Source organism: Lissotriton helveticus, chromosome 5_1 (genome assembly GCF_964261635.1).
Source record: "Lissotriton helveticus chromosome 5_1, aLisHel1.1, whole genome shotgun sequence".
NCBI lineage: Eukaryota > Metazoa > Chordata > Amphibia > Caudata > Salamandridae > Lissotriton > Lissotriton helveticus.
Window position 1 is genome coordinate 138,699,160 of NC_136065.1, and position 12,442 is coordinate 138,711,601.

General features: G+C 47.5%; 1 protein-coding gene across 1 annotated transcript in view; it reads right to left on the reverse strand.

The window, feature by feature from the left end:
- CCDC187 (coiled-coil domain containing 187) overlaps positions 1–12,442 on the reverse strand; it is a 282,400-nt gene that overhangs the window by 112,935 nt on the left and 157,023 nt on the right. The window contains exons 16-17 of the mRNA XM_078640350.1: positions 12,278–12,345; positions 6,148–6,335 (exon numbers count right to left, since the gene is read on the reverse strand). Of these exons, the coding sequence (XP_078496476.1) occupies positions 6,148–6,335; positions 12,278–12,345 (256 nt within the window). The remainder of the gene's footprint in view (positions 1–6,147; positions 6,336–12,277; positions 12,346–12,442) is intronic.

Genomic DNA, 12,442 nt, shown 5'->3' on the forward strand with positions numbered 1-12,442 from the left:
CTCCAAAGTCCGCCTCATCGGAGCCCAGCCGGGAACCCGAGTCCACTAATGGGGTTTCCGTCGCCACTCCAGAGATGACCGACACCGCCTGCAGGGCAGCCTGCCTCTCCAGCTCCGTCTGTGACGCTGACGGGGACCTCCTGTTCTGCACACGCCTCCGGTTGTGCCTACTCCTGCGCGGTTTTGGTCGCTCCTCCGTTGCCTCTGCCCAGTTGCCAGCGCCATCTTTGCCCGCTCTGTACCGTTCCAACCATTGCCAAGCGTCATCCGGCGTGTCACAAAACGTCGCCACTCCATCCACCAGCACTTTCAGGCGCGCCGGGAACAGTAAGGAGTACTGCACTCCTTCATCACGGAGGGCCCTCTTGACCGCCAAGAAGGAGAAACGACTACGTTGGACCTCCTGGGAGTAGTCGGGGAAAAGAGACACCGATGCGTTGTCCACCTTATACGGGCCAGCCGACCTAGCTTGTCGCAGGATGATGTCCCGGTCTCTGAAATGCAGCAGGCGCGCAACCACCGGCCGGGGAGGGCGGCCCGGAGCCGGAGGCTGGGCCGGAACCCTGTGAGCCCTCTCTAGAGTGTAGAAGTGCGTCAGGCATTCAGGGACCACCACATCCCGCAGCCATTTTTCCAGATAGGAGACCATGTCGCTCCCCTCAATATTTTCGGGCAAACCCACCACTCGGATGTTATTGCGCCTATTGCGCCCTTCTGCATCTGCCGCTCTCCTTTCCAGGTGTTGCACTCTGCGCAGTAAGTCCTCCATCGTGGCATCCGCTGCTTTCTGGGCCAGCTCTAGTGTCTCCAGCACCAGCTCCGCAGACTTGACCCGATCAGCGAGCTTGTCATGGTCCGCCTTCAGGAGGCCTAGGCGTGTGGATACCTGCGCAATGTCCTGCCGCAGTGCCTCCCTAGTGTCCCCAATGGCCTTAAGGATCTGGTCCATTTGCTGCTGTTGTAGCCCTGCATTCTGGCTGTCCGTCGAGCTCTGGCCTTGCACCTCCGGCAGGTCCTCAGTCTGGTCGGCCGGTGCCGCTCCCGCTTCCTTCCGCGTCTTCCCCATGGTGCAGCCCCGGGTCTCGTCAATCGTGCCAAGCACCAAAAGTCAACCTCGCAATGTGCTCCGGCCTGCAATGGGAACCGCGCTCCCCGTAGGTCCGTCCAGGCAATTGACCAGGACCGCGGCTCGGGGGGCCGCCCGTGCAAGAAGGTCCGGCCACCAGCCCACGCTCCGAGTGAAGTCGCAGGCCCACTGGTACTCGCTGCTCCAATGGGGGCACCACTCGCCAGCCCCAGCGCCCGCCGACGAGGTCTACCAGGGGCGTGCAGCTGTCATGGCTCCTCGTCGAGTATGGGGAAATCCGGCTGGTGGACCCCACATCCGGGGGGGGCTCAGTGCGACCCCAAGCCACTCTCCCCTGCGCGCGGCCAGCCGTGGAGGCAACTCCGTGTGCGCGGGCCAACCCCGCTACCACGGGACGCCCAGAAGCCGTCCAGAGTCCAGAGGCTGTGGCGCAGGCACCAAGGCGCCACTATCGTTGCCTACACCGGGTTATGAATGGGGCACCCCCGTCCAGGTCCCGCTCAGCCTGCGGGCACGCCAGCCACCATTCCCGCAGCCCATCAGCGGTGATCCCGGCAGGTCGAGCACCACTCACCGCTCCCAGCTCCTTAACAGCTTTTTCCTGGGCTGGGTCCCGTGTCACGGCCTCGGGCCGCGCCGCGTCTCCGGCGGCTCAGCCAGCAGGCCGCAAGGCAGCGCCACTCCTCGCAGCAAGCGGCGCCTGTCGGATCTGCTCCAGGCGTCGTCCTCCTCCGCCAATCGTGTCGCGCCGCTGCCTGGGTGCGATGATGTCGCAGCACCACTCACCGGGTCCCTCCTCTCCTGGCCAGCAACCACTACCCAGTTGCCACGGTGTGTTCGCGGGCGCCAGTGCAAAGCGCCCGCGTCTATATTTGCCAGGGGGCCGTCTCCGGGCCGGCACCAGCTTCCACTCGCCTGCGGGGGTCGGGTCTCCAGGCGGCTCCTCGTAAATTGAGGCCGGGGATCCGGAAGTTGTGGTAGGCCTCCGGCAAGATGGCCGATCGCCTCAGTAGGGGCTTCTCTTTCGTCTCCGGGCTCGTTGCAGCCGAGGGCCTCTCCTCGTACACAACCGCTGCCGAGGTGCTCCGCGCCCCCTAGGCACCACGCTGAGTCGTCGGCGCCGCTGGGGAAGGCCTTAGACAGCATAAGCGCCGAGATCGGCCCGGAGCTCGGGGCTCAGGCGTCCATGCTCGGCGGAGTTCAAGCCACGCCCCCGCAGGGGAAGATATTGTTGGGGTTGGAAATCGAGGCATGGGACAGAAGGTCAGAGAGTTCCTCAACAAAGGGCAAAGGGTCACAAGGGGGATGGTAAATATTGTGTAGCCAAATAGAGGGGGCCCCCATAACTTTTAGTTCGGCTCCCATGTATTCGAAGGAGGTTTGGTCAGAATTTCTGGTAAGGGAGAGTGGTTGTTCTTCTTTATAAATAATGGCTAGACCCGCCCCCAATTTTGAACAGTCTATCTTCAACCCTACCTGCCTCTATCCCTAACCTGAACACTAAATGCATAATTGCAAATGCCCAGGTAATCTATGATGATGTCATTCCACATATAATGTGCGATATAATATGTGAGGTCATAAGACCTGCATGATGCACTGAACTACAACTTGCACAATTCAGTGGTTTTTAGGGTTTTTTTTGGTAACCATTATTGCATTGTAACTGCATTTTTCTATGAACTTCTGGAGTTTTTTAAGGTATTTTAAAGCCTTATTACCAAATCTCGCTATAATGCCCCTTTTTAAACTTTGCTTTTTTGTGTGTGGCTTTTTTTGGACCTCACCGATCTTGATGGCTAACTCCTGGGCAGGCATTTCGCCCAACTGTGGGTGGTTAGCACCACCGTACACAGCCCTTTGGAAATCACACTTTTGAGATCCACCCCCCTTTTTTCTTGGCTCTGGTTCCATGGATTTTTGTGGAACCTACCGTGAAGGATCCAATCTGCACGAACTTTTTAGCTGAAATTGGTGAAAATAATACTGCCTGAGGATTTGTCACATAATTTGCATCCGTGCCACATAATTTGGTAAACTTTGTATCTGATCCTTAAGGCTGCATAATCACTGATTCTCCTGTAAATCTGCTTCCCCCACCCCCCTAGCGCCTTGAGACACTCACGGGTGAGTAGAGCGCTCTACAAATGTTTGATTGATTGATTGATTGATTAATTGTAAATCTGGCAAAGGTCTGCCTCTTGCGAACCAACTCTGAAAAAGTCATGTAGTAAGCACCGATATTCAGTGAGTGAACTGACGAGGCTGAGCTGCTATGCTCTGCAAGTTTCTCTCTTTTTATTTCCTTGTAGACAACTAACACTACATCGTAAGCTTTCTGATGGTTCTTTTAAGTTATCAAAGATTCAAATACTTAGCAAAACATCTGATACTTTGCGGTAGGGTTGACGTTATAAAATGATAAATGATTCATAGTTCCCTCACCACATTGATTTCGTGGTTCTGTGCAAAATGTGGATGTAATCATCATAATGCCAGCCCCCAACCACACTGCACCGCTTGACTATCGTCAGGGCAACTACGATTATGTAATTTAATGGGGCTTCGGTTAAATTCTCTAACTTCCCAAACATAAATCTAATTTATTTAACCCTAATGTCGATTCCTGTTGATACTTTCCCATGCACCTTTATTATATAGGGGTGTCCTGTGACTTTCGTATTTTTATATAGCGCAAATTTGATCCAACGGTATCGGGTATCAGAGCGCTTTACATGAGCACCAGTTTCGTTACAGACGGACACATTCATTTTTGTTAGCCACCGGGAGATTTCAGGGACTTTTCCCCTACTTACCGCACCACTTACATCTGTTAATTTAGACATACTTTAAGAAGTGCAGAAAACTGCGGAAAAGGCCTTAGGAGTGTTAGTGAAAACCCAGCAAATTATCACTTATGGAGAAAAATACACATATATGGTGAAACCTCTGTTTCACAACTGCCCGACAAGCACCAGTGACTGGCAGATTCACAAGCTGGCCACTGTGCCGCCAAGTGCTTTTGTAGCTGTAGATAATGACTGTGACAGGATGCTGGCAGGTGCATGTAAAGACATGTCTATTATTGTAGCAGACACATAGGGCCAGATGTAGGTAAATATCATTTACCGATTCTAAAATACCGAATTTTACCGATTCGGTATTTTAGAATCGGTAAATGATATTTAGCTAATGATTCGGTAAATTTTACCGAATCGGTAAAATTCGGTAAAATACCGATTCGGTATTTACCGAATTGGTATTCCCCATTCATTCCTATGGGCCTGGAGGCCCATAGGAGTGAATGAGAATTACCGATTTGGTAAATACCGAATCGGTAATAGGGGGTAGACCTACAAGGGTGGCAGGGTGTCACATTGACACCCTGTTGCACCCCTGTATAGTGCATGAATAAAAAGCACAAAATTGCTTTTTAAAAGGTATTCGGAATTTACCACCAACTAATAGTTGGTGGTAAATAACGAATCCTTAAATGTAAAAAGCACTTACTTGAGTGCTCTCTACATTAAGGATTCGGTAATTTACTGAATCGTTATGTTAAGAATTCGGTAATTTACCGATTCCTTAAGTTACCGATTCGGTAAATTACCAAATCCTGCAATTTGGCCACCTACATATGAAAAGCCTAATTCCGGTCGGTAACAGACGAAATTCGGTAATTTCGGCCGTTACCGACCGGAATTAGGCTTCCTACATCTGGCCCATAGTAGGTACACAGGATAGGTAGTTCAGGTGCAAGGGTGGTACACCTCTATAGGCTTCATGTTTCCTACTCAGTCCCATGGCAGCTTCCTTTGATTCCTGAGATGGACCCTGAGAATGTCATTGGTAGTAGGATAACAACACAAAACAGCCACCCTGGGTGGCATGCTTTATCATCGGGAACCTCCTCGCACTACAACCTGGTCAGTTTTAACTGCACAGACACTTTCTTTCACACACTCCCTCCACACGCGACTCATCTGAAGGTTTCAGTATACCTCTAGTCATCTACAACTAAAACATCCCTGAGCTCCTTCCTCGTAGAGAGGGGGTTGTAGCCCGCACTTCAACCAGGTTGTAGTGCAAGGCGGTTCCAGATGATGGAGCATGCCACCCACGGGTGGGTGAGGGAATTTGTCCTATAAAAGGGAATTCCCCACACTCCTCCCCCCCTTTTCTTTGTCTTCACCCAGGGTGGCTGTTGTGTGTTGTTATTTCTAGGTGAAGGGGAGTCGCCCCCACCGTTGGTAGTTAAATCACCTCTGGCCTTCTGTGTGTTCATATATTGGTAGTAGGATGACAAGACACAGCATCAGGGCAAGAGGAGAGAGTAACCATCAGATAAACACAAAGTACATCTCCATTCTGTCAATAGACAAACAAAAGGGCACAAAACTGAACATCCACACCAACCGCCGTTCAAACCTAACCAGCTCAAAAAACACTGATATACAACAACAACATAACTCCAACAAAGACAGTTCCTATCTGCATCCTGCATGCATCACTTTTAACAGTGGAGGAAGCAAGCGGTTTAGACCCAAACAGAAAGCCCCAAGTAAATCCCTCAGAGTTAAAAAATACCACCTCTCCCTTCTTACCCAGCCAATCTCCCCAGTCAGGCACGTCCCACTCGCCGAGATGGAGCCAGCTCCAATGATGCACCATGTTGTAAAGCCTCAATGAACTCACCCCACATTCCACTTTTTGCTAGACCTGGGCGGTATATTCCGTTCTGCTCGCGGAATTTGGGTATTTTCGTGTTCCGCGGAGAACGCAAAATTGTCCAAAATTCTGCGTTCTGCGACTCCGCGAAATTATTTGCTTGTTCGCGTTCTCAAAAAGCGTATTTGTGAGATATTTCCCCTCGAGCACGCAAACAGCGATTGCGAACAGGAAAAAGGCATCACAAACAAGCAATTCCACGTGTTCGTGGAATTTCTGCGTGTTCGCGGAGATTTTACCATTTTGCGGAGATTTGTGTAACGCAAATCCGCAAATTACGCCCACCCCTACTTTTTGCAATGCTCCATCCTGTAGCAGTTACAGTGACTCACGTTTTCTGGTGCTCCAGCCAGGCCAGCTCTGCCAGGGTCTTCTCCTTGAGGGCTTCTTCCCGGAGGCGCAGAAGGGCGGTCTGGTGTCGCGCCCTCAGCTCTTCATCCCTCAGGTACTGCTGGGCCATCTCCAGTGTGAACCGGCTGAACATGTGGGGACCTCCGTAGTTGTGGCAGATGTCACTCCACTAACAGGGAAGCACAGGGCCAAGATCAACACACTGCCAACTAAGTTTGTATTAAAGCTTTCTGTTATAGTGAACTTTGAAGCCTCTTCACTATCATAGGGGATGAAGTGCAAGAAATGTTAGTTCTGTTCATATATAAAATGATTTTATACATAAAACTCAATGAAAGATTTTGTGCATTCCTGTTTTATACAAAATTAAAAATATGCAAAATATGGTTTTGCACTCGATTACTCCCATACACACTAATACAGTACTGTTGTATTTTACATGAGTTTCTTATGATAAATAAATGTGTGTTTCCCTGACCCTTGTTAACTAGAGCGCAATTTGGGCCTAGCAGCCATCTTTTCCAAAATGGCTGTCACCCTTGTTTTCCCCCTGTACATTTCCCTGTTTGTTATTTCTGCAGCACGACGTCCAGCAGAATCTTATTTGTGTTTTTTCAAGTGTCGCGATTAATCTTCCGTCACAAAATGGTATCGCATAGTGGGATAGTGCTTAGATGCTAAGGCAATATGACGCGGTGTAGCATTGTGCTCTGATTTGCTATGAATGAAACACATTCGATCATACCACATCGGTTCTGCAGTTTTACTAATTTCAGATGCGAAAATAATGTATATAAACCCTTGACTTTGGGGGTGAGCCAGAGATTTTTCCTAAGGGATGCTCTCTGTTTCTAGCATAATGTGTATTATCTTTATGATTTTATACTTCCGGCTATAGAGATAACCTGTGAGTGAGGAAATGAATGAGTAAAGGAGATGAGTGAGTAATGAAAGGTGGTAAGTCACGATACGGATGTCTTAATATCGACCTATTGTAATATCGACATCGCAATATTGATTACCACTATATCGTCAATAAAAGCAGCAGTAAAGTTAGAACATAAAATGTATACTTCTTTATATATGTATATTTTTACAATGCAGAGTTGCACGATATTGTGTAATCAATATTTCTACAGGTTAATATTGTGACATGCTACCGTAGAGAAATGTATGATGTTCATTTCATGTAGCACACTGTCTCTAGTTGTTAAGGATGTATAACTTTCTTTATTTTGTTTCTGAAAGACATGGGAGTAATACTAGCATACAGCGGCTAGACTGGTTACAGGCACTAAGCGAAACAAGCACATATCCCCAGTCCTAAAATCTCTCAAATGGTTGCCTTATGTAGCACGTATTCAGTTAAAGGTCATCGTTCTGTCGCACACTGCCCTTCACTTCAATACTCCCAGGTACCTGACGTAAAAACTGGAGCTTTCTTGTGGTGTAAGGGCCTCAAGAAGCGCCAAGACTTTCCTCTTGAAACCACTCATCCGTAGGAAAAAGAGAACTTGTCACAGAGCCTTTTCTGGCGCTGCCCCAAAGCTATGGAACTCTCTTCCACCGGAAGTACGCCGAATCTCTACAACGACTGCGTTCAAATTGGAAGCCAAAAAATTCTTTAGGAATAAATGCTTATCCAAATTGGGCTAGGCGCACCTGCTCGAAGACATTGTTCTTACTTCCATTGGACTATCATTTGTTATGGATCATTTTTTGTGCAAATGTTCCTGAATATGTGATCATTCCTGTTTTCTACTCCTACTTGATGTCAATTTTGCATCTATGTTCTTCCTCCCATCCTATTGTAAAATGCTCTGATATCCCTCGGGATCTTGCTCGCGCTATATAAAACATTATAAATAAATAAAATAAATAAACTAGCAGATGCAAAAATGGATTTTGCAGCTGGGCACTTTTTTGCCTGGTGACAAGGTGGTGGTCTTCAGAAATGTTATAAATAAACGTCTATGCAAGGAATGTTACCTCACATGAACTTCATGTCTGTAATGCTACCTCAGGGTCACATTTAGGGTCCTGACCACACACGAACACTTCTCCAGCTCAATCACCCGGCCCTATCTGGTTTAAGGTGTAAGAAGCCCAGACCTCACATGCTCTGGACTTAAATTTGCAAAGCAGGGTTGAATTAATGGGTGAATTTTTTTTAAGGTTTCAGTTATTTGGTGTCACCGTTGCATTCCATTTCTGAGCATGGAATGTTCAAGCCGGGTCGTCATGAACCCTCTGCTTAAGCAGCCAGAGTGGGGTGGGGTTCTTGATTGATCTTGTCTGTTTGCAGCTCGACAGACAAAGGCTCTTAGATAACATGAAAGGGTGGGTGAGTGAGTGAAAGGATGGATGAAAGGATGGATGATTGAGTGAAAGAATGAATGGATGGAGTGAAATGATGGTTGCAGTGAACGGGTGGATGGATAGATGAGGGAAATGATGGATGGATGAGTGAAAGGACGGATGAATGAAAGAATGGATGGATGTGTGAAAGGGAGGGTGAATGGATGATGGATGAAAGGGTATATGGATGATGAGTGAAAGAATGGATGGATGAGTGAAAGGGAGGATCGATAGATGGATAAAAGTGTGTACAAATGAGTGAAAGAATGGAGTGATGACTGAATGGGAAGGTGAATGGATGGATGGATGGGTGAAAGAATGGATGAATGACTGAGTGGTGAGTGAGTGAGTGAAAGGATGGATGGATCAGTGAATGGATGGACAGATGAGTGAACAGATAAATAGATGGATGAGTGGATGGATGGAAGGATAGATGATAGAAGGGTGGATGGATGAGTGAAAGAATGGATGGCTGAATGAAAGGGTGGATGGATATATCAGTGAAAGGGACAGATGGAATGAAAGAATGGAATGAAAGGATGGATGGTTGAGCGAAAGGATGAATGACTGAAAGGTTGGCTGGATGAGTGAAAAGGTGTATGGAGAGAAGGATGGATGGCTTTAGAGATGGATGGATAGGTTTGGATATGGGTTTTCCAGATGGAGCGAATGGCGAAAGACCAAATTATGGATGAAAGAATTAATGAATGACAGATTGTAAAGGTGAAACGGTGGATATCAGCAGGTGGATGAAGGAAGAATGGATAGATGCTCGAATGGAAGAGACAAGAGAGCTCTTCTGGGGAGGGTCGCGATGACTTCCTTCCTTTGCTTGGTGGCTTAGGAGCTTTGGTTCGAAGTTGGGTGTATTTACATTTTCTGGCTGCTCCCTTGTGTTCAAGTATGTCCTAGCAGGATTTATAGGCCTTATTCCGAGGGGGGGTTGATCTTATCAGAGGAAACTAGGCACTGCAAGATAAGTAGTTCTGAGTACTATGTACCTTTTAGCTTGATTTGAGGTATCTGTGCCTAGAGGCTGTTCTTTGTTTTTTCCAGCACAGTTAGCTTTAGCAACAGAGCACCCTCCATTTCACCACCATCACAGTGTGTATCATGAGCCATTTTTTTAAAATACATTTTTACTTCGTTTTCAATTCAAACAAAAAAAGAGGAAACAAATGACCTCCACCATACCACATAGAGGGGCCGATTATGATGGCGGACGGACCTGAGTCCGTCCGCCACCATAGAGCAGGAGGGAACCTCCGCATTGCCTGCGGAGTTCCCTCCTGTGCAATTAGGATGTGATCGCCACCCTGGCGGTCACATCCTCTATTTTTACCATTGCGGCGGGTGCGGCTTCAAGCTGCATCCGCCGCAATGGTAAAAACGCATAGATTGCATTTGTATGCAGAAATCGGCAGGCACCATGCGGTGCCTGCCGATTTCTGCATACAAATGCAGGGGGGTACCATAGGTACCCCCCATGTGCACCCCCCACCACCCCTTCACCTAGGGGGCCCGCAACGGCCCCCGCAGTGAAGTTACACATGCTTTTCCACGGCGGAAAACCCGCCGCGGAAAAGCATCTTTTAAAGCCCTTCCTAATATGGTGGACGGTGTCTGAGAGACACCGCCAGCATATTAGAGCTTTTCCGCCGCGGTTGTAAGCCAACCGCGGCGGAAAAGCTGCGGACGGAAACCAGGACCCACCAGCCATCCTAATGTGGCGGTGGGTCTTTGGTGGGTCCGCTACGGTTTTTCCGTATCCTCTGGGCCGGCGGTGGGTTCCGCCGGCCCGGAGGATGCGGAAAAAACGCAATCATAATAGGCCCCTAAATGCTTGTCCAAGGGTCTATTTCGGCAGCATATGTGCTCTTACCGGAGAATAGGGGACCGTATCCCCCTTCATCACTTCGTCCTTCAAATCCTCCCAGCAACACAGAGCTGGACCTTAGAGTCATTTTGAGTAGTCGCTGCAACAGGTCAGGTCATTTCTCACAAGATGTCCCACTGGATTGGGATTGATGGCAAGCAGCTAGCTCTACCTCTGGCTACGGCACTGGCATCCCTGCCCTAGAAGCGATTTCCCAAATATACCAGAACATGGTCCCATATGATGCCCATGAAGGTTTAGGGACAAGGATGTGGATCCCAAGTGCTCAAAATGCTGATGCACAAGGATGCTTACATGGCGTTCCTGGCCCCCTCATAAAGGATGGTCCCACGTTTCACAGGGACAGAGCACTTCTTTTAGGCAGAAACTTGACTTACATACAGACTCTCTGGCAGCTTTTGCAATGTCCTGCAATCTTGGAGGCAAAGGGGAGTGCAACGAACTGCTGGGTCTTTGTCACACTGCCCATGTATTCTTCACTTTGAGGCACTTTCTGCCTTTCATCATCCCAGGTACGACTCACTGCACTCTTTTCAAAGTTCGGCCTCTTATTTAAAAGTCAGGCGTTTGTATTACTTCTCAAAAGCTCAATATCAAAGTGATTTTATGTTTCTGATCAGCCAACATGTTTCTCTCCACGATAGTTTTTTCAAGGCTTGAGTTTTATTTTGCAGTACTATAGTTTAAGGCAGCATGTACGTTTATATTTGTGTTTATATGTATTGTACTGTCAGCTTTATTGTCTTTTCAATAGTCTATCTTCCTTTAACTTTCAACTTATTGTTCTGTAGAATCTAAAAAGATACACGCATAGTGGGGAAACAGGTTACATATAACTGTCAATCAGGTTCTCACAGTAATGTTCAAGGAAGTGGGTTCCATGTACTTATATTTTTAGCAGTATTATGTAATTCATAAAGATACCTGTCTGATCCGGATGTATGACGTTACAATTTGGCATCACTGGCCAGAGGTCACCTTGTACAGATAAGTAGGTAAGTCACCCCACTGGGGATGTTAGTGGGAGGGATCGAGCACTAACAAACACATAACAACGCAAACTACGCTGTGGCCGATAATACCCAATGAAGACAGGGTACCTGTCCTTATGAATACCTGTTAGTATTGCAATTGCTGTTACTGCAGCCTGTGACTTGCACAATTGATTCCCTGGTGTGGGTTTGGGGTCTTTTATCTTGTTACTGTTAGTGCTTCACCAGGCTAAAGAAGAATCAAAGCTACCTAACGCTTTTCCCTTTCTTTAAATACTACAGATTTTTAACGCGTATGTATTATGTTGGGCCCCTACTATTAATCTACAAAATGTTTTTTTTATGGTCTTATGCTGGGGATGAATGGTTCACATCTCAATTATTCAATGATTTATGTTGTGGCAAGAAACATTAAAAGGGCTTTTTTTGACTCCTCGATCTGGGTTTCCAAGTGAATTCCATGCTGGCAGATGGTTGTAAATGGAACTCGGATTAATTGAAATCTTGAAACGTAGATACACAGTCGATAAGTGTTATTTCCCTCCCTAGTTTGGATGTTCTAGAAACATCTGGATAGAAGATGCTGAAACACTATAAATCAGCCCCCTCTCCCTTCTCCTCTCCCACACTACCCCGGAGAAGACCAGATTATAAGAAACACACATATTGAAACAAGCCAATGTGTTCCTTAAGCACCAACAACATCCTAAGATAAACTCTTGGCCCATCAATGGTAAAGTCACTGTTTGGTAAATCAAGGTACACACGGCCAACAAATGTCAACAGACCGTCTTCGGCTCCCTCAGCTACATTTTTATGAGATACCTCAAGGATATATTTTCACTTTAAACAGCCCTACTGTACCTTGCTGCTGGTGTCGGTGGCGGGTTCGCTGCTGTCGCCTGAGTCTTCCGTCACCAAGATTTCACTTCCTGGGTCATGAGCAGAAAGAGGAGGAAAGGGAAGCAGTGATTAGTCTCTGATATCCCATTATACAGAGCTCCACCATATACACAGAGAGCATGACGT